This window comes from Myotis yumanensis, unplaced genomic scaffold (assembly GCF_028538775.1).
Source record: "Myotis yumanensis isolate MYYU_CA2020_CCGP unplaced genomic scaffold, mMyoYum1.0.hap1 SCAF_4, whole genome shotgun sequence".
NCBI lineage: Eukaryota > Metazoa > Chordata > Mammalia > Chiroptera > Vespertilionidae > Myotis > Myotis yumanensis.
The window spans coordinates 72,405,662-72,427,690 of NW_027223755.1; the positions used below are offsets into that span (position 1 = coordinate 72,405,662).

At 39.3% G+C, this 22,029-nt stretch overlaps 1 protein-coding gene across 2 annotated transcripts; it reads right to left on the reverse strand.

Annotated features, from left to right (window-relative positions):
* Positions 1-5,777: 5,777 nt before the first annotated feature.
* Positions 5,778-21,548, reverse strand: LOX (lysyl oxidase). 2 transcript variants are annotated; one of them, XM_070412522.1, is made up of 7 exons: positions 20,578-21,544; positions 20,111-20,219; positions 18,342-18,479; positions 16,941-17,097; positions 12,964-13,059; positions 12,382-12,497; positions 5,778-8,056 (listed from the first exon to the last, which is right to left on the reverse strand). In XM_070412522.1, the coding sequence occupies exons 1-7, from the start codon at positions 21,206-21,208 to the stop codon at positions 8,050-8,052; spliced, it is 1,254 nt and encodes a 417-aa protein (XP_070268623.1). In that variant the 5' UTR covers positions 21,209-21,544; the 3' UTR covers positions 5,778-8,049. The 2 variants fall into 2 exon arrangements, with proteins under 2 accessions (XP_070268623.1, XP_070268624.1); XM_070412523.1 differs by lacking the exon at positions 5,778-8,056 and having other exon boundaries at positions 12,378-12,497; positions 20,578-21,548.
* Positions 21,549-22,029: the final 481 nt, after the last annotated feature.

Genomic DNA, 22,029 nt, shown 5'->3' on the forward strand with positions numbered 1-22,029 from the left:
TATCATACCTCTAGAAAAGAATGGCTTTGTAATAATTGAAAATGGTTGGCTCTAATAGTTGCTGTATGACAATGGTATAATTCACTAGTTTGCAAATAACTGGGTGATAATATTTGTTCCAAATTTTTCAGGCATAAAATTTATACATTAGTTTAGTAAGATATGTGCTTTTTTAAAAGGAGCTGCCTCTTATCAGGAGCTTACCATTACATTTGTCCTTAACTCCTATTATGTACAGTTGTGACATGAGCTCTGGTTTGCCTTGGTATGTAAAGAAATTGAGAACTAGCAATATTGTATTTCTAACAGTGACCTTGACATATTCTTAATTATTGTATTGCTGGTTCAACTTTTGGTTTTGTGGCATTTCTCTCTCTCTCTCTCTCTCTCTCTCTCTCTCTCTCTCTCTCTCTCTCTCTCATTGGTGCCTATAACCCATAGTGAAGCAGCAAGTTATTAGTAGCAAATTTTAAATACATGCATATATCCTTCCAAGTCATTCCTATCCAATCCTGTTTTTTCCTGCCCACTCTGAGAAGTGCTAATATTTATTTCAAACTTACTTAAATTATACTAGATGTAGAACATAAAATAATTTCAAATATACAAAATGCATGAACCATGAAGAAAATGATTGGTTCACCTTCAGTGTTCTCAACAAATAATGTTTGGGAAATGAGAGATTTTATTTATTTGCATCCTCTCTCTGTTTCTTGATGAGTCTCGCTAATGGTTTATCAATTTTGTTTATCCTTTGAAAGAACCAGCCTTGATTTCATTGATTTTGTATATTGTTTTTTTTTTAGTCTCTATGTTATTTATTTCTGCTCTAATCTTTATTATTTCCTTCCTTTTACTCACTCTGGGCTTTTCTTGTTGTTCTCTTACTAGTTCTTTAAGTTGTAGGGTTAAATAACTTATTGCTGATTTTTCTTGTTTTTTTGAGGTATGCCTGTAGTGCTATGAACTCCCTCTCAAGACTGCTTTTGCTGTGTCCCAGAGATTTTGAGTTATTGTGTATTCATTTTCATTTGTTTCCAGGAAGTTTTTGATTTCTTTCTTGATCTCATTGGTAACCCATTCATTGTTTAATAACATGCTATTTAGCCTCCATGTGTTTGAATGTTTTTAGGTGTTTTTACTGTAGTTGATTTCTAATTTCATTCCACTGTGATCTGAGAAGATGCTTGACATGATTTTAATCTTCTTGAACTTGTGAAAGACTTGTTTTGTGTCCTAACATGTGGTCTATCTTTGTGAATGATCTATGTGCTCTTGAGAAGAATGCATATTCTGCTGCTTTGGGGTGAAATGTTCTATAAATGTCAGTTAAATCCATCTGATCCAGTGTGTCCTTTAGAGTCACTGTTTCCTTGTTAAGTTTTTGTCTGGAAGATCTATCCAGTAAAGTCCCTTACTATGACTGTATTGTTGGCGATCTCTCCATTAAAGTCCTCTAGAAGTTTTTTATATATTTTGGTGCTCCTATATTGGGTGCATATATGTTTACCAGGGTTATATCCTCTTGTTGGATGGTTCCCCTTAGTATTATGTAGTGATCTTTGTTGTCTCTTGTGATGGCCTTCATTTTGAAGTCTATTTTGTCGGATATTAGTATTGCTACTCCAACTTATTTTTTCTTTTCCATTTGCATGGAAAAATATTTTCCATACCTTCACACTCATCCTGTGTACATCTTTTGTTCTGAGGTGGGTCTCTTGTAGACAGCATATAGTTGGGTCATGTTTTTGTATCCATTCACCTACCTTATGCCTTTTGATTGGAGCATTTAATCCATTTACGTCTAGGGTTATTATTGATAGGTACTTATTTATTGCCATTTTAATTCTGTATGCCTAGGTTTCTTTCTCTGTTTCTTCTTCTCATTACAGCAGTCCCTTTAGCAATTTTTGTAGTTCTGGTTTGGTGGTGATGTACTCCTTTAGCCCTTTTTTGTCTGGGAAGCTCTTCATTTAACTGCTTATTTTGAATGATAGCCTTTGGATATAGTAATCTTGGTTTCAGATCCTTGCTTTCCATTACTTTGAGTACTTCATGCCATTCCCTTCTGACCTGTAGAGTTTCTGATAAGAAATCAGGCGTCAGCCTTATGGGAACTCCTTTGTAGGTAACAGTTTTCTTTTCTTCTGTTGCCTTTAAGATTCTTTCTTTGTTTTTAATTTTTGGCATTTTAATTATGATGTGTCTGGGTGTGGTCCTGTTTGGGTTCTTCTTGCTTAGGGTTCTCTGTGCCTCCTGAACTTGTGTGACTTTTTCCTTTACCAGGTTAGGGAAGTTTTCTGCCATTATTTCTTCAAACATGTTCTCTGTCCCTTTCCCCCTTTCTGCCTCTTCTGGTACATCTGCTATTCTAATATTGTTACGTTTCACGTTGTCCCACAGCTCCCTTAAGCTGTCCTCCTGTTTTTTAATATTTTTTTTTTTCCTTTTGGTTTTCTTAGTGATTTTTTTCAACCCTGTCTTCTAATTCACTGATTCGATCCTCAGCTTCCCCTAACCCAGTGGTCAGCAAACTGCGGCTCACGAGCCACATGCGGTTCTTTGGCCCCTTGAGTGTGGCCATGAAGTTTCAATCGCACTGTATGTGCACTCCCGCATGTGGTATTTTGTGGAAGAGCCACACTCAAGGGGCCGCAGTTTGCCGACCACTGCCCTAACCTGTTGTGTATTCCTTCCAATGTGTTCTTTATTTGTGTTATGTCATTCTTAATTTCTAATTGTTCTTTTTTCAGTTACTATATCTTTTTTCATGCAGTTGAGCATCTTTACCATCATTACTCTGAACTCTATTTCAGATAAATTTCTTATCTCTGCTTCATTTATCTCTTCTTCATTTATCTCTTGTTCTTTCATTTGGGGGTTGTCTCCTCATGTTGGCTGTCTGTTTGAGTTTGTGACTGTGTATTAGGTAGATCCTCTACGTCTCTCAATCTCTAGTGCAGGACTGGGAAAGGAGAGAGTACCTAAAAGCATTCAGGTTATCTGACAAATATAGAAAGGTCTATATTTCCTTCTAAAATAAAACATGGTTTAGAGATGGAAAGATCCATTAAAAGGATTGTTCTACAGCTGTTTTACTTATATATTTAATCATGCAGTTTTTAGGAAGCAAGGCAGGCAGTGAATTGGTGGATTTCAGGTATTCCTGTTTCCTATCTCTTTAATGCTGCTACTGTCATATATTGTTTTAAGTAATTTTCAAATAATCTCATTTTTATGAGCTGATAATTAATTAATATGGCATATCCCAGAGTTTTCCATGAAAAAACAACATTTTGACAGTATAGTAAATGCTATTTAAAACAGATATTTATGGAAAAACAAAATTGAGAAACACTAGATAATAAGGTTATAAAGTGGTTTCTTTACTACAGGACTGCTTAGAATTATTGAATATGGTAATATGTATTGTGAATATCTGCCACAGATAACATTTTTCTTATTTTATATTGGGTTCTTTTTTTAGTAGATTGTCTTGTGAAATGAGACTCCCTCAATATATGCTTGAGGAAATCAATATTCTCCTAATTCTGTAATAAATATTTTACTTTTTCAAATTAAAAAGAGGTATGATGCAAGAGCTTTGTTTAAATGTAAGCTACAGATTACTGCAACACAAGTGATTTATTCAACCTGTGGGTTAATAATCCTCTACTAATATCTGTGGCAAGGATTACAAATATTAATAAATGAGTAGCATAAGGCAGTCAAGTTTTCTAACAAAAGGGAATGATTTTCCCTCCCCATCTTGGTTAATGAGCTAATATTGAACAGTGTGAGAAATACTGAACATTGATGGGACAAAGAAAATTATCTTTTGCATTAATAAGGAAAGTGTATTCAGATACTTTGCCTTGAGCAGGCTAGGGAAGCAGAAAATTGTTTGTTCAGAGTATCACCAGATATTCTACAACTTAAATCTCCAAACTGCCAACCACAAGCCTACATCTGTTTTACCCGTAAGAGCTCTTTAAAGGTGAATTGTTTTGTGGGTTAATTTTGTGAATTTCCCTCCCCCCCAAAAAAATTTGTCCACAGTTTGGGGTCAGGTTGTTTTCTCAGGTCATCAGCTTCCAGGCTAATCTGGTAAACATTTAAATAAGGATTTCTATGATAGCAATGTTTCTCTTTTTATGGCTAGTTTGTAGCTTGAGTTGAATGTGTCCCCTGAGTGTATGTATGCTTATGCATATTTCTTATAAATCCTAATTAAAACAGAATGTGGTCGTTCTCTCAATTCCTGCTCTGTCCTTGAAGTGACTGGTAATGGTGACAAAAGTTAGGATCCATTCATATATGATAGTTTCTTTTTTAAAACATCAACTAGATTTCCTTTTATCCATCATAGACAAATTTCAAGTCATGTGAGCTTATTAAACAGTTTGTTAATACAAAAGGCAACTAAGCAAAACCACAAACCATATACATGGGCTTTTAGATTTTAACCTAAAATGAAGTTCATATCATTTATTTATATGTAACAACAAATGACCAGTATGGATACTTGAAATCATTTATTCAAGGCATTTTTGCACTCGTAGTATAGCATACAATGAAAGAATGTGAGAGTGTAAAAAAGACTATAAAGCCAGTGTCAGGGCATGTAAATTAAGAGCTCCTCAAAAAACTTACAGATGTTTTACAAATAGGATTCCTAAAAATTTTGGAAGATACTAAAATTTCATTGAAAGTATTACAATATCAAATGACATGTAGTTAGTAGCAAGCAGTTATATATTAATTAAATGTTTATATCCTGTGAACTAAGACAACACATTTTTACATTCAAGTTGAAATAATTCAGCACCATTTTAGTTTAAAAGATAAATGAAATGCTTGAAGTGTTTAAAAGTGGCCCAGGACTTTTGGTAGCTGAAAATGAAATATAGCTGTTGTTTGAATGTATTATTTGTGAATATGGATTCTAAATATTAAAAAATGTAGAAAAGGGGTAACTTTTTACTTATCAGTTACTATACTGTTAGTGTCAAAAAGGCTATTTTTAAAATAAGACATCTTCTGACCAGAAATTGTATATTTCACACAATTTGCTAAAGGTGATTTCTCAGTGCCATGATCATTTTAATGCATGGCATGTCCTCTGAAATCTGAATATTTGGAATGTTTAAATGTGATTATTCTATGAGTTTTCAAATAAAAAGCAATTATTGTTCATTATTACAAATAATCCCTAGTGATTGAAATTGTGAATAAATTTATTATGTAAAAGTGTAAAGATTTCCTAAAAATAGGCAAGTTATAGATTCATATGTTCTGGTACTGCTGGGAAACTGAATCCTCACCCCCAAGGTCAAGACATCTTTAGTCCAGACTGTGGTCTGAATAATTATGAGGCCATTAATATGATGTGTGGAAGACTCATTAAATTATTTCCCTGTTTAGCCCATTTTTTTCACAGTCTTTATTAGTTTAAAAGCCAGTCTCTTTTCACTACCCAACATTCTTTGTATTATTCCTACTTTCTATTTAATTTTTTTAATTTAGGGTTTGTAAGGCTGGATTGTTTATTTTATTAATGGATAACTTTTACCAGCTAGTCATTTTCTATGCGTTTTTGTGGTTATTCAAAGAAGAGATCCCTTGAGGTTCAAAAATATTGAGTGTTAAGGGAGTGTTGAGGGATGACTGAGGGGGAAGAATACATAAGGATTAAGTAAAAATCTTTACTTCCTAATCGAAACTTTTTTTTTTCGAAATCAATCAAATAGTACATTTTATACTTAAAAGGCAGACAGTTCAGGGATTGGAAACATTTTTAATTATTAGTAACACATACATGCATATAACTATTAATTTTTAACTTATTTTTAAAATAAAATATGGTCATGAAAAACAATAGAGCTTAAAATAAAAATTTTTAGACATGTACTTATAATTGTTAAAAATGAAATAAAGTGAACCTAAAGGATAATAATGACATTTTTAATACTTAATTGAGGTTAGAGAAAATCTTTTTTATATCCTAATGCCAAGCATGTCAGTGCCTGGCATATATTAGGCCCTCAAATGATGATGGATGGACAGACAGATGGAGGGCCTAATGAATGATAGTAAATGTATCATCTCGTGTATCCAAAGGCCATGATATTGGCTAGCTTTTAATACAGGGGTAAGAATCTTGTACTAATAGATCTTAAATCTGTAGATGCCAGTCTGGCTCAGTATTAATACTGACAGTAGTTTTTTGTTTTTCTAAAAGTAAGTATGTTAAAATATTTGAAAATATTATAATCTAAAAGAAAGTATCTTTCTGCAATCTTATAACTAAAAAGCAATTTAAGGCAAAGAGGTACATCAAAGAAGCTATCCCATAGCTCAGATACTAGCTCAGTGAAGGCTCTGATCTCTACTAAGCTGTCTGTGTTCTCTGTTGGGAAGTGTGCCCTGGCGGATGTAGATCTGTGGCCCTCCATTATCCACCCCTCAATGACTGTCCATCTCTAGCACCTCTCACCGCTCTAGGCACTGAGTGAATGCTGAATGGTGTTGACTTTACAACTCCATGGCATATAATACACGGATGCCAACTCATTTTTAAATTCTACCTGTGTGTCCTGGCACTTGAAGTACCTTGCTTGAGATTTTAATACTGGTTAATATAGAAAAACTTCTGCTTAAGCACCACTAACTTAAAAGTGTAATTTGATTTCTTTCTGCACCTTTTGAATCTAGGAAAAAGAGAAAGCCTCCCAATTCTGTTGTGGCACATGATTTCACAGTTTAAAATAAAAGCACAGCTGTCTCATTATGCAGCACAGCCTTTGGTTTTGCCGAAAGTATTTTTTTTTTTTTACCCTTATTCACCAACCCCTCAAGTACATAATGCTGTGTGCTTTTCTAATCTTGATTATATTTCAGACACACACACACACACACACACACACGCACACACACACATGACTGATTCCTGGATGACATAGGATATGGTTCCTGTATCCACACACATTATGTCATCTATTCTGGATAACTTAAAACTGTCTAGCATTCCTCTTTTTAAAGCTGAACATTTTTTTAAATGTAGAAAATTTGAAAATTCTAAGATGGTTTTCATTACTTTTTAAAAATTATTTGAGAGACAGTTGTAGTTTGAGGGATGTGTTCATTTTGATTTTTATTTTATGTCTGTAAGAAAAAAATTTTGGCTAGTACTTCAATATACTTAATTGTGCATTAGCTTTGGATATATTACGTTTGTCATCAGAATAACTTCCCACTGACACAGTTGTCCTATGTATACCAGTCCCCAGAAGGGTAATTTTAAGATGCCACTTAAAAGGTCTCTGCCCATAGGAAAATTAAAGAGTAGAGTGGAGCATCAACAAATGTCAGGGAGAGTTGGGCAGCTCAATTACTTAATTTGTCCCAAAATAAAAGCTGACGTATGTCAGAATGAAATTGTACACTTGACAGAAAGAAAGTTTATCTACTAATTAAAAAATGTAAACATAAATTTTATATAGGGATGTAGCTATCTGAATACATATACTGCCATTTCTCTGCTATATAGTAATATTTTTTGAGACCAATGGTAATGCATTTGTTCCTTTCTCAGCACCAAATGTGTCCACACCTATTTAAACAGTAGGAGCCAGGACATATATAAGCCAATGATTACCGTAGTTCACTGAAGTTATAGCACTTTAGAAAATTCCCAGTTCAAAGTAATTTTGGCTCATTCATTGCAATATTACTTTCTCTTCTGTATTATAATTTCAAAAAGAGCATAAATTTAGATTTCTTTGAAAGAGCCAAGGGTGCAACTACAGACTTGAAACATGTTAATTCACAAAAGAATGTGGATAATAATATTAAAATTTTTCCAAACAATGCCAATTTAAATGTTCAAAATCCAGTTATGTGCTTAGTTATAAAAAAGTCCAAACAAAAATTCATTTGTTGTTTTCTGTTCTCTTTTTCAAAATGCATAAATCCTACTGAAGTTAATCTATTTTTCCCACTTCAGAACACCAGGCACTGATTTATCCATTGGGAGTCTTGGCTTGCTTTTTAATACCTATATTAAAAAACAAAAGATAAGTTATTAACCTGATAACATTATGAATGAATACAGTAGACAAGTTTGAAGTCAATCTTTTAAAAAATTGAGATATCATTTTTCCTCCACCTAAGCAGCAGTTACCTTATGAAATTATCCATTAATACTTGATTGAGAAAAAATATTTTTTTTATTTGAGAGAGAGAGAGAGAGAAATATAAATTTCTTTTCCCATTTATTTATGCATTCATTGGCTAATTCTTATATATGCCCTGACAGGGGATCGAACCTGCAACATTGGCATATCAGGACAATGCAGCTAGGGACAATACTTGATTTTAACTCTGATTTAAAGAAAGTAACTCTGTCAGCAGCAGAAAGTATATGCCTGATATTTATGGTTAAAAAAAAAAAATCTACTGAAACAACCAAAAGTAAAGCAGGACTCATCAGAACAGCAGCTCTGCCTGGGTGAGTTCACTCCAAGGAGCAAGTATGGCATGTGCACCAAGAAGCAGGACCATGGCCTCTCACTGTCCTGCATTAGTCCTTTCCCAGCATGATTTGGGATGTGTAGTGAGGCATTAATGTGCAAGACACTGGATCAAAGCCAATACATCAATATTAGTGTGTTTACATTATGATCACAGATTCCCCATGTAAAGGAAATAAGAATGCACTTAGTCTAAATCATAAATCATAAATTTCCCAACAGTAATGTCTGTGAGAAGAGAACTTAATTGTAGCATCATAGAACTGAACTGGACCGCAAAGTCACTTGGTCTATATGTTTTGTATACAATGAGGAAAATGAGGGAGAAAAGGATACATTAAAGGCACACACTTTCTAACTGGGTGCTTTGTTCACACCAATGAATGCTCTCAAACATTTCATTCATGTGAAAAACATCAGTAAACTGAGAGGTAATATGTCTTTAAGAGTTAAAAAAGTACAATAACGCTACCAAGGGAATCACACCCACTGCTACTTACAGTCACCAGACTGACCACATAACTTTAGGCTACGTATGCTCCCCGCCCAAGAACCATAAAGACTCTGCATGGCCTCCAAAATGAAGTTCTAACTTTCTGTCTTGCTCTTCAGTGCTCTCTTTGATCTGGTCCCATTTTACTGCTCCACCCTTTTTACCTAACTCTTCACTCCATGAAACATGTTTTAGCCAAACCAGAACACTTGCTTTTCCAAACATATCCTGCAATTTCTTCCTGTCATGTAGGTGTTAGTGATGTTGACTCCTCCCAGCATGCTCTTTTTTAAAAAAATTATGTTTATTGTTGATATTATTACAGATGTCCCTCCTCCTTTTTTCCCATTGACCCCCTTCTCTCCGCACCTACCCTTTCCAGGTCTTCTCCACACTATTGTCTGTGTCCATTGGCTATGCATATATGCATATAAGTTCCCTGGTTAATCTTCTCCCCCACCTTCCCTCTGACATTCAGAGCATGCTCTTGCCAAACTCTCCAGTGCAGTCCTCCTCAGCCTTCAAGGCCCAATCCAAACGCTGTCCTAAAGCCTCTCCTGATTCTCAGCCAGAGGACATCTCCCCTTCCTCTGCACTCTGATCCCTAGCAAGGGAGGCTGGAAGTGAAAGTGTAAGAGGCAGTCAGCTGAAGGGGAGGATTTCCTTCTCAAGTCGAGGTTTCTGCACTTCTCCCATTTTTCTCCATTCATGGATAAGTATGATCTTATTTATGATTCACTAACTATGGGTTATTAAACTCACATTTTCATCTGACCAATATTCATTATCAAAATTCTACCTCAACCACTCTTGCAGTTTAGTTACAGTCAGTGGCAACCGGTTAAAAAAAGAAAAGGCAACTCTAGGCTAAAACAATTTTTATTTGCTCAAAATATCTGGCAGCCTGGCTGGCGTGGCTCAGTGGTGGTTGAGCATCAACCTATGAACCAGGACGTCAAGGTTCAATTCCCGGCCAGGGCACATGCCCAGGTTGTGGGTTTGATCCCCAGTAGGGGCATGCAGGAGGCAGCCAATCAATGATTCTCTCTCATCATCGATGTTTCTCTCTCTCCTCCCTTCCTCTCTGAAATCAATAAAAGCATATTTTAAAAAAAGAAAAAGGAAATGTCTGGCAACATCCAATTCAATGGATTCTACTGGATGAAAAGCAAGACACATTCTGTGAAACAACAGAGTCATCTCTCCAGACCTCATCCTGGAGCAAAGCTAGCGGTTGTACCTGGGAGTCACCTAGCTTATTATTACAGAGGTCCTGGCCCCACTGCATTTTATTTTACCCCTCATGGAGCTCCTCATTGTTTGTTTATTACAGTTGTGTATTTCTCTCACCCTCTCAATTCCCTAAAGAGAGGGTAATTATCTATTAATCAAATATTGACTAAGAGGCTACATGGTGGCAGACCTATACCTGGTAATGGGTTTACAGTAGACAAGAAGCGAGGTCCCAACTATGACAATAGAACAAGAGACAAACATTGAACAAAGATTCACAAGTAATTTATTGGAATTATTGGAATTATTGCTATACAGGGTCAGGGATCTTATTTATCCTTGCATTACTCTCTAATACCCAGTGAAGGACCTCAATAAATACATAATGAACGTGTGAGAGTACCAAGGATTAGAGAATGAAGGAATTATAAAAATTAAGATAACCCATTTATTTTAGCTCAAATTCCATTGCTGTTCTGGGGATTTGCAGTTACACTGTGATCGCTCTGTACTATATGGGTCATAAACCCATCCAGGTTTCCTGTGTTGTGGGCACGTTCATAAGAATATGTTTAATCATCATTTTTTCAGTGCTGTCCCTTTGCAGTTACAAGCTTCATTGACCTTGAATAGCATGTGATGGAAAGTGGCACGTGATGACACTTGTAAAGCACAGCCTTTGCTCATTCATGGGAATGAGGAAAAGGCGCCCCTGTAAGGTGAATGCAGCCCAAGCCACAGGAGGTGGCTCTGTGAGTGCAGCATGGGACAGGAGCCCAGGTCTAAGGCAGAACCTGCACAACCGGTTTAGGTGGTCTTGGGGAAACCTACAACTACAGGTGCATGTGTGGTGAACCACTGTCCTGGTTGGTACATCAGGGAGAAATTACTATTAATTGTGAGTTTTTAGTGTACCTGTTACACCTTTCTGTGTGACCCAGAGGCACCGGTGCCTCTCCAGCGTCAAAGCAAAGCTGATGCTTTGTCAGTATCACTCTCATGGTGTGCTCATTGTTCAGAAGGTGCCGCTCACAGATGGCACGTGTAGTTAGACTCTCTAACCCAGCAACACTAAAGCAGGCAGTGCTTAAGGCATTAGGGCAGCGGTTCTCAACCGGTGGGTCGCCAACCTGTGAGTCACGACCCCTTTGGGGGTCGAACGACCCTTTCACAGGGGTCGCCTAAGACCATCGGAAAACACATATATAATTACATATTGTTTTTGTTATTAATCACTATGCTTTAATTATGTTCAATTTGTAACAATGAAAATACATCCTGCAGATCAGATATTTACATTACGATTCATAACAGTAGCAACATTACAGTTAAGAAGTAGCAACGAAAATAATTTTATGGTTAGGGGTCACCACAACATGAGGAACTGTATTAAAGGGTCGCGGCATTAGGAAGGTTGAGAACCACTGCATTAGGGTGAGACGGACAGACAAGCAGGAAACCTGCCCAGCTTTCGCTAAGTACTGTCATCAACACACCACTCCTGTTAATATTAATGTGCTGGGATGCTATCTAAGATGTCATTTGGAGAAGGGTTTCAGGACTAAGAAAATGATGAAGGTACCTCCACACATCCCTTCTTTTGTGGAATATTTCCCAGTATTTGTTCTAGAACTCAGATATGTGAACTCTTGATTTTCACAGAGCAGGCAGTCTGATCCCTTCAGCTGCATTCTTTAAGGCAGTGATTTTTCAGAATGTACTTTGAGGAACTCTAGGAATTTCTCCAGAACTCCGTCATGGACTCTGGCAGCAGCAGGAAACCCAACCGTTTGGGCTCCCACAAGGTCACCCACACTGCGTATTGCATATTTCACATATTCGGCCCCCACACATGCTTTCTGGGTAAACAGTGTGTTCTCTGTGTGTGGGTGTGTGTTTCTTCAGAACTAAGTTTTCAGATGCTAAAAAGCTGAGTACACCCTTCTTTCTCTAGCATTGCCAACAAAAGATCAGCTATGTGATAGTGCAGACCATTTTCTACCTCCGGTCTAGTTTGCAAGGAGGCTATACTAATGATAGAAGCAAATATTATTTGTTTAATGCCTGTTGATGAACTAAAATGCTTGGGAAAGAGTATCACTTAGTTAGACAAGTCAGACTCACGGTGAAATTGTGCAGCCCGAGGCATACGCATGATGTCCTGTGTAGCGAATGTCACAGCGCACGACATTGTTGGAATAGTCCGATTCAGGCACCAAGTAGCTGGGGTTCACACTGACCTAGGCAACACAAACATCATCTGTATTTCAGATTTTATTAGCAGTGTTTACTGGTTAATTTCTTCCTGTTTTCATAGGGCTACCATGCTTCAACTCATAGAGGCAGGGAGGGTGAAATTTTAGGCAAACGGTTAAACTCTGGAGAGGTTGTATATTTTCCCCTCAAGTTTTTAAAAATAAGACATTTTGGGAGATATCTGTAATACTATCAACAACAACAACAACTACCGTATATGTATGTGTGTGTGTGTGTGTGTGTGTGTGTGTGTATATATATATATATATATATATATATATATATATATATAAAATAAAAAATCATATATCTGGGATCATTTAGAAATAGTTATACAAAATGTATAATTGCTTTCAGGGTCATGATTATCTAACATTTGAATCCAGAGAAAGGGATCTATCAAATTGCAGTGGAAATAAGTTACAGCTATATATTCTCAAAGGTCTCTACCTTTAGGATGTAGTTTCCAGGTGCTACATCTGTGATGTCAATCCACTGGCAGTCTATGTCTGCATTGTAAGTATCATAACAGCCAGGACTCAACCCCTAAAACAAATAAAATAAAAAATTTAAAAAGATGGTGTATGGTTAGAGTATGCTAAAGAATATGCATATTAACCCTAGCCAGTTTGGCTCAGTGGGTAGAGCGTCAGCCTGTGGACCAAAGGGACCTGGGTTTGATTCTGGTCAAGGGCACGTACCTTGGTTGCAGGCTTCTCCCTGGCATGGGCCCTGGTTGGGGCTCATGCAGGAGGCAACCAATTGATGTGTTTCTCTCACATCGATGTTTCTCTCTCTTTCCCTCTCTCTTCCACTCTCCCTAAAAATCAATGGGAAAATATCCTTGGATAAAGGATTAACAAAAAGAGAGAGAGAGAGAAAGAGAGAGAGAGAGAGAGAGGGAGGAGAGGGAATATGCATATTATTTGTAAATTAGATTTTAAGTTAGTACTTACAAGAGTTTGTAAGTACAACTATACTTATATTGCATCTCCCTTGAGAAATATATTTTTACTCAGCTTTATAGCACCTCCAGCCAAAAAACAAACAAAAAAACCTGCCTAATATAAGTAGTAGTATATCTAGCTTCATAAAAGTATCATAAATCACCAGTGATAAGTATAATCTTAAGTGACAAAATAGACCTCCGCCAAAATTCTAGACTATCACCAGCTCAAGAATAAAGGTCACATACTAATCAATTTAGCTCAAATATTCTCTTCTCAGTACAACCTTCCCCAATTTCGACCTTTGGAAATTACTTCCTGTACTCTGCCCATGATACTTTCTTGTGTATATAGCTTTTATAGTATTTATCCTTTTCTGCTCTGAATTATAATCATACTATATAAAAACATCTAACTGAAGGTTGTAAGCTCCCTAAGGGTAAGGTCTATGATTGCATTTTTGAATAGCTAACAGTAATTATGTATTACATGCCAGGAATCATTTTAAACATAAATTTAGTTCCCAGAACTACATGAGGCAGGTGCTATTATTATCCCTATTTTACAAATAAGGAATCTGAGGCACAGTAAGGTCAAATAACTTGTGGAAGATATATAGCTTATAAGTGGCTGAGTTGGTTTTGAGTTTAGGCATTCGGATCCAGAGTCTCTGATGTTCCCCACCACACTGTACCCTTTCTCATATAGTCACTGAAATATCTTGTTGAATTAAAGGGATGAATGTATGTCTCAATGTACACATCCCACCTCACTTCACTTGCTAAGGTACTCATGTCAGCAAGTAAATGAGTGACTTCTATAGGCTGCGAGGAGAAGAATACCAATGGGATACAGTCTTTGCTCTCCGGAAAGTTATAGTCTGGAGAAGTTTGTTCATACTGAAGTCTGTAGGTGCAGTCTCAAATCTATTAGTTCTTCACAAGAATTTTTACTGTTGTATTTTCATTCTAATGGTAATCTAAAGTAAATTAAAAAGCATATGCTAGAGTCATTTTAACTCAATACTGCTATTTAATTTCAGCACCCCAAATTGCTTTGGTGCTTAAGATCACCTTGGTTCCAAAGAGATGGCAAAATCATCTAAGCGTGTCCTACCAGTGCTGGTTTGATGATAACCTGATTTGGGGAGAAAGAGGAAGAATTGTGCTCTCATACCACACACAATGTAGCATGGACAGGCCACACTCAGAAGTACCTGTGCCACAGCAGTGAGAACCATGTACCCACCTTTGCTCATACCAATGCATTAACAGTATGTTAAGGAGTAAATATGTAATAGAATAATTTTTGCTTTCTTATCCCAGCATATCATTTGTTCTGGCACATAATAAATACTTAATAAGTGTTAGCTCTTATTGTTGTTGCTGTTGCTACTACTAAATTTATGGCATTACAAGGATGTCATTGGAATAGATATCTCTTTAATCCAGGTTTAAATAGTGCTACAACGTTAATATTACTTTCAAGTAAATAAAAGAGCTTTAAAGAATGCTGGAACTGGTACTCTAGCATGACTCAGCTGGCAGAAGTTAAGTATGAGCTTTGGTTATTTGAACTAGCAAACAAATATGGGAGTTTTTAAGGCCATTAAGGAAACAGGTATTTCATATATTCAAAGTCATGCTTTAAAACCAGATTAAATGTAGAACCTTACCTGAGGCTGTCTAAATTAGCTGTTTGGTTTTAGCAAAACACAACTGATACAGTAAGTTAATCTGACAGTTTCTAGTTTTGTATACATTTAACATAAATTTTTTATGAAAGTACTAGAGGCCCGGTGCACGAAATTTGTACACTCATGGTCGGGGGGGGGGGGGGGGTCCCCTCAGCCGGGCCTGCGCCCTCTCACAGTCTGAGAGCCCTTGGGGGATGTCTGACTGACGGCTTAGGCCTGCTCCCCGCGGGAAGCGGGCCTAAACTGTCAGTTGGACATCCTTAGTGCTTTTGCAAAGGCAAGAGAGACTCCTGCCACTGCCGCTACGCTTGCCAGCTGTGAGCCCGGCTTCTGAGCGGTGCTCCCCCTGTGGGAGCGCACTGACCACCAGGGGGCAGCTCCTGCGTTGAGCATCTGCCCCCTGGTGGTCAGTGCATGTCATAACAACCAGTCATTTGCTATTCGGTCGATTTGCATATTAGCCTTTTATTATATAGGATAAATATAAGGAAGTTATATCTAGTTTTATATTTGGATACATTTAATCAACATTATAATACAACTATTCTAAGTCAATATTGGGGCTTTGAGAGAAATATTTTTTCCTTTAAATGATATGCCAGTCTAAGTGGAAAACACAAATTGCTTATAATATGAGACCTGGTGAATAGTAGTTAATAGGACATTAATGAGATGGTTAAGGGGAAAGCTACCATACAAAATGAAGTGGAGTGACCCCAAGAATTGAGAGACAGAAGTGCTATAAATACCTGTAGTCCTAGATTCATGTATTTCAGCAGTGAGCTATCCCACAGTGCCTCTTTCTGAATGAAAAGAATAAACTAGGCCCCTTCACAGGCAGGTCCTGGGGGCCTCTCAGAGTGAAAAAGGAATTTCTATAGACACACATCTGTAAGGTATGGGTAGGTTACATCTTCTTTTGCTTAAAGAATAAGTGTTGCCGCAGGGCACATGGAATTGAACCCTACCCCCTCCAATTGCTCTCATATTCTAAGCTTCGAGAAAGAAGCAGCAGTAACATTTAGGTCACCAACGGCTTCCTGCCACAGCCCTGGAATTTGCTTTCCCTTGCCCCGAGACATATACACTCACTACTCCTTGCCAAGATTTCGGCAGGAGTAAAATTATAATGTCCTTTTACAAATTAGAGTTTCTTATGGAAATACTGGCATGGCTTTGAACTGACACAGATTTTCCCATTATAGGACGCACAAATTGCTTAGTTCAGCATGATTTTTAAGAATTCATCCAAAGAACATCTGACATCAATTATACTGTAGTCTTAAATATATATGTGTAAAGAAAGAAATTGTATCCTTCTGCTTTTATTTACATGATTAAAAGAGACAGTTTTTTAAAGTGCTTTTTAAGAAGCCTACTTTCTCTCCTTTTGCTAACCATAATCACCGGGCATCCTATTTTTAGCATACTAGGTTTTGCAGGTAGGAAAACAGGTATCTTTTCTACAGTTACTTACCAAGCCGGTGAAAGAATACAGAATGAGCGCAGATATGGAAACCATTCAGACTTTTTCAGAGAGTAAAGTGCTGCTTTTGATTGTGGAACATAATGAGTCTGCAGTGACCTTCTGTGATGATAAAATACTTTCAAAATAATTTGGATCATCAAGACTTCACTTTTGTTTTCTCAGTTATCTCCTATCTTGACTAGATAACCCCTAAATGAAGCAGTTTGTAAAAGGCAGGCGGGAGGAAAGGAAATAGGAGACCCCTTTGTTTTCTCTCTGAAGCCTGCAGATGCCTGATTTGATGATGCCAACCTACCTGTGTGTGCGCAGTACATGCAAACCGCCTGTGGTAGCCATAGTCACAGGATGTGTCCTCCAGACAGAAACTTGCTTTGTGGCCTTCAGCCACTCTCCTCTGGGTGCTGGCATCAAGCAGGTCATAGTGGCTGAATTCATCCATGCTGTGGTAATGTCTAGTGTGCCCCACAACACAGAGACAGTGGACAGCGGGCAGTGGCAGAGAGAGAAAAAGCAGTGAGAACTTCAGATGACTTCCCGCTGCCCCACCCGTGTGTCTGCACATTGAAATTAAGATAATGTTTATCTTTTTAAAGCCAGATTCATGCATTATCTCCCCTCACCCCCCGACCCTGCCTCCATCCAGGGTCAGAAGTCTATAAAAACTAAGTTTTCAACTTTGCTACTTGGAAGAAAAAGACATATTTTGAGTGTTTTGCTTTTCTATTATACCCTGTTTTATCTTTGAATATTAAATAGAAATAGACAGTAAATTTCTGTGTTTAAGTGAAACTTGCCATGTGTTTTCTACTATATTTCCCTTGGCTGCTATACTGATCTTTCATTCCAAAAAAGAAGAGCACACGACCCTTGGGAGGTTTCTGTGAGATTTTAGAAATTTGAGTTCCCATAGATTTAAAATCATTACTGAAACACAAAAGAGAAAATGGTATGTTTTATCCACCATTATTATTTTAATGAGTATAAACTTTTATTTGGAAATGAATAATTCTATTTTATCAGCACATTAGGTGCTCATATCTATTGTTATCATTTCATGAAAGAGAACATGCTGAGTTATTCATCTGCTCCCATTAGGAAGAGAACAAAAGGAAATGGATCAAACTGAAGAAAGTTTAAGGGCACATATCAGGATTTTCTGGCAATAAACACCTGAGCAATTTATCTAGGCTAATTACAGAATAACCTAATGTGGAAATCTTTAAATTTAGGACAGAACAGGCAAAGTTGTATTGATACAGGTCTTTTGAAAGATGGAGATAGGTCTTCTCAGCTCATGGAGTATATCATATACACCTTTCTTTGAGAAAGGTATCTGAACCCTTTTAATAACAACTTGTGGTCTTTATTAAATGCTGTTAAATGCTAACTACAGATGATCTTGGCTGCAATGGGCTTTTTTATAAATCTGCTTGAAATATATTGAAGTAAAATTCTAGTGAATCCAATCACTGAACCCTATCAACAGTTTTAATAAACTGGACTTAGAGTTTCTAATTTAAAAGATAACAGGATCTAATAATTGATGTATTATTTTAAAGACAGATTCCATTGATTATGTCAGACTATATAGAGAAAAATTCTAAATGTAAAAGACAGCAATTTTCTCCCTTTGTGTAAAAATCATTTGAAAAATACAAAACCAACTCAAAAGTACCCAGGAGGCCCATCCACTTACTGGTGACAACTGTGCCATTCCCAGGAATATCTTGGTCGGCTTGGTAAGAAATCTGATGTCCCTTGATTTTTCACTCTTTGGGGAAATCTTAGCAGCACCCTGTGATCATAATCTCTGACATCTGCTCTATATGCTGAGCTGTCATTTAAAAAAAAGAAACATTATTATTTTCACAGACTATTAACTAAAGAGAAAATTACAAGCAAAACCTTTTCAGTATATAATGGTGACTCTCCCACTCCTCCAACTAGACTATGGGTTCAAGAGTCAGGGCATTTTGCTTATTATTGTGGAATCTCCAGATCTTAGAAGAGTGCCTGGCAAGTAGTCAGAGCTCTGTAAATATATATTGAATGGGTGAGTGAATGACAACTATGGAAATCCTCAGTATAAATATAAAAACAATAAAATTAGTATTATGGTCTTGCTGGCGTGGCTCAGTGGTTGAGCATCAACCTATGAACCAGGAGGTCACAGTTTGATTCCTGGTCAGGGCACATGCCAGGGTTTTGGGCTCAATCCCCAGTAGGGGGCATGCAGGGGACAGCCAATCAATGATTCTCTCTCATCATTGATGTTTCTATCTCTCCCTCTCCCTTCTTCTCTCTGAAATCAATGATTTAAAAAATATTTTAAAATAACAAGTGATAAGTAAACTTTATACTTATAATCAAGTCAAGTTTAACCATATGAATGAGTGAAACTGAGGTGGAAATTATCCCAGATTAAAAAAAAAATCATATTTACCTGTTAAGAACTTTGAATTTAACAATACATTTCTTGAACAAATAACTATGATGTTAAGTGGGGAAATCACTCTAAAAAGTACACAAATAATTTTAGACAAATAATTTTGTAACTTCACTGTCTTCAAAACAACAGCATTACTGTAATAGTATAGGGAGCGCAATGGTGTTAGTGATGCAAGACTCAAGAATGAAAATGATGAGCTTCGATTTTCTTCTCTTCCTTTAGCCTGAAATTATAAAGGGTCACAGTGGAAGAAATATATGAATAAACATTACTATGTTCCTTCTAATATACTATTTTGTGTGAATATGCATTCAAATACTACTGATGACTAATGACCTTATTTTACAGTGTAAAAATTTCTGAGACCTATCAAAACGTCCTCTAGCTCCCTCCGCTGGTTTCCCAGCTGCAACTGCAGAGAAATCTATTACTATGATTTTATTTTAGGACTGATGGAAAAACAAAGTTCTTGTTCATAGTCTTATTCTGGCTGTAGTGACACCCAAATAGCTAAGTTAATTATGGCTTCAAACAAAAGGAGAAAACTTAACCTTTGCCAATAAGGGGTTCCTCAGTGGCAAATTAGCCCCCAGTCTTTTAAGGGTATATTAACAAGCTCTTTGATTACAATATTTTCCATGTTATTGTACAGCTAGTTGTTTAATAAAAAGTTATTGGAAACAGTTGGCTTCAAAGTTGAAGGATCTTGGAAAACAGACAGAGCCACCCCCCTACCCACACACACACACACACACACATACACACAAACACACTTGGGAGAAAGATTTGCTCCATCTCCTTGATTTGTGCTGCAGTTTGAAAGACAGAACCCACAGAAATCTTAAAATTTTTCTCTGTCCATCCAGGTCACGGTGCCCAGGAGTTCAAGTCCTACTTCCCAGCTCTTGTTCCACTTCCAACTCTTGTCTGTTAGGAACAAGAGTAGTCAGAACCAGGGACCTGATGAGTCCCTGGAGCCAAGAGGGGAGCCAGGCCGCTGATATCTCAGCTCGTACCTGGCCAAGCAGTTTTCCTCCGCAGCGCATCTCAGGTTGTACATGGACATCTTTTGCACGTAAGTGGACGCCTGGATGTAGTAGGGATCTGGCACCAGGTCCGGGAGACCTAAACGTCAGCAGGTGATGGGCATAGTGAGACAACCCTGCGCCCCCTGCCCTGGCCACTGGTCCCTCCGTGTCCCTTAACTCCTCAACCTCTACCCAGCCGGACTGCTGTTTTAGTGTGGGGCTGCGAGTAGCAGAAGAATGGGGGATGCCTGGGGCTGCAGAGCAATGTGGAAAGGAAGCAGGAGGGGCCAGGCGCGCGGTTTGCACCAGATTCCAGGGCTGCCTCTGCAGGCGCAGGGGGAGGGGTCGGACCTGCGGGGGCTCGGGCCTGCCGCGCCCTGGCAGCCACGTCGGGGAGCCACCAGCCACGTTGGGGAAGGGGTGCCCGGGTGGCTCCTGAGACTTGGGGTGCTTACCGTACTGGAAGTAGCCGGTGCCATAGCCGGGTCGGTACCTGCTCCCAGGCCGGGGCCTTTCATACGTGTCGTAGTAGTTGTAATAGGGGTTGTCGTCGGAGTACTTGTAAGGGTTGTATGGGTCGTCTCCCACCATGCCGTCCACGCGGCTAGGCAGCCTCAAGTTACTGAGTGCCGGGCGCTCTGCGGACGTGGTCCGGTTACTCGCGCGCGCGGGGCCAGCGTCGCGGGTCCCGGACGACGAGTAGCCAGCCTGGAACCAGTGGCGGGCGGCGGGCCTGGGGCGGCCGCCGGCGGCACCCGACGGGGCAGCGGTCCGCGCCCGAGTCGCCGCCGTGCGGTTGTTGCGGAGCAGCAGGATCGGCGTGCGCGGCTGCTGGGCGGCAGCGTTGGCGGCGCCCGGGGCGGTGGCGCTCGGGTCCCGTCGGCGCTGCGGCTGGTACTGCGAGCCCAGGCTCAGCAGGCTGAACACCTGCCCGTTGTTCTCCCACTGGATCTTCTGGCTCCAGGCGCCCGGAGCCGCCGGGGGATCGCGAGGGGGCTGCTGCTGGCCGGCGGCCGGCGGGGCGCAGCGCAGGACCGTGCAGAGCTGCAGCGGCCCCAGCAGGAGCGCGGTCCAGGCGAAGCGCATCTCTCCCCTTCTCCGATTGCCCCCACTCCGGGAGGACGTAGCTCAGAGAAAAGGAAAACTGGACAGAAATCACGTGAGGGAGGGCGAACTCTTCCACCAGGAAGGCAGCGGAGCGCGGGTCTCGTAGTCCCCAGCAAGCAGTGCCAAGGTTGGGCTGCAGACCCTTCTCCAGTCCAGGCGGCTGCTGGGACGTGGCACCCGCCTCTGCTCGTTCCCAGCGCTCTGGAAGGCGATGGGGAGCGGCGCGGCGGCCCGGCGAGCCGGCAGTGTCTGGAGTGAAGGAAGGAGGAGAGATTTTAAACTTTCTGGCACGTTTGCAAAGTTACACAAGCCGTTCTGGCCTGGCCACCCCTCCGCTATTTGTTCACGTAATGCGATTGGAAACGTGCAAGGGGACAGCTCCTCGCCTCTGCCCCTCCCGCGCCTCCCCGTCCCGTCCTCTCCCCCCCCCCCCCCCCCCCCCCCCAGACACGTTGCACAGGGAACGTTAAGGGGAAAGAACCAAACGGAACACACATCCTGAGACACACTCGGTTTAATCTGGGGCGAACATGCAGGAATTTCAAAAGACTCAGACAGACGAAGGCAGCCAGGCCATGGGGCGAAGCCAAAATATGCATGAAGAAAAATGCTATTAGGTCACCAGCCCTGGAGAGGCGGGAAGTCAGGAGGTGGGGAGGGTGCTAGGGGCGAGAGTTGGGGGTTGGAGGTGGAACGATTGTGACTAACATTTATCCTTAAGGAGTTACCCAGACACATTTTCCAATGCATACTCACTCACTTTTATGGGAAGTGCCCTCAGCAAATAAACCCCAAGATAT

Excerpts from the sequence above, each read along its gene's own strand:
- LOX (XM_070412522.1), bottom strand. The coding sequence starts at position 21,208 with ATGCGCTTCGCCTGGACCGCGCTCCTGCTGGGGCCGCTGCAGCTCTGC. Across the intron at positions 18,480-20,110 it reads GAGGAAAACTGCTTGGCCAG|CTCAGCATATAGAGCAGATG; the intron begins GTACGAGCTGAG and ends TTTAAATGACAG. Across the intron at positions 12,498-12,963 it reads CTGGAAACTACATCCTAAAG|GTCAGTGTGAACCCCAGCTA; the intron begins GTAGAGACCTTT and ends TGTGTTGCCTAG.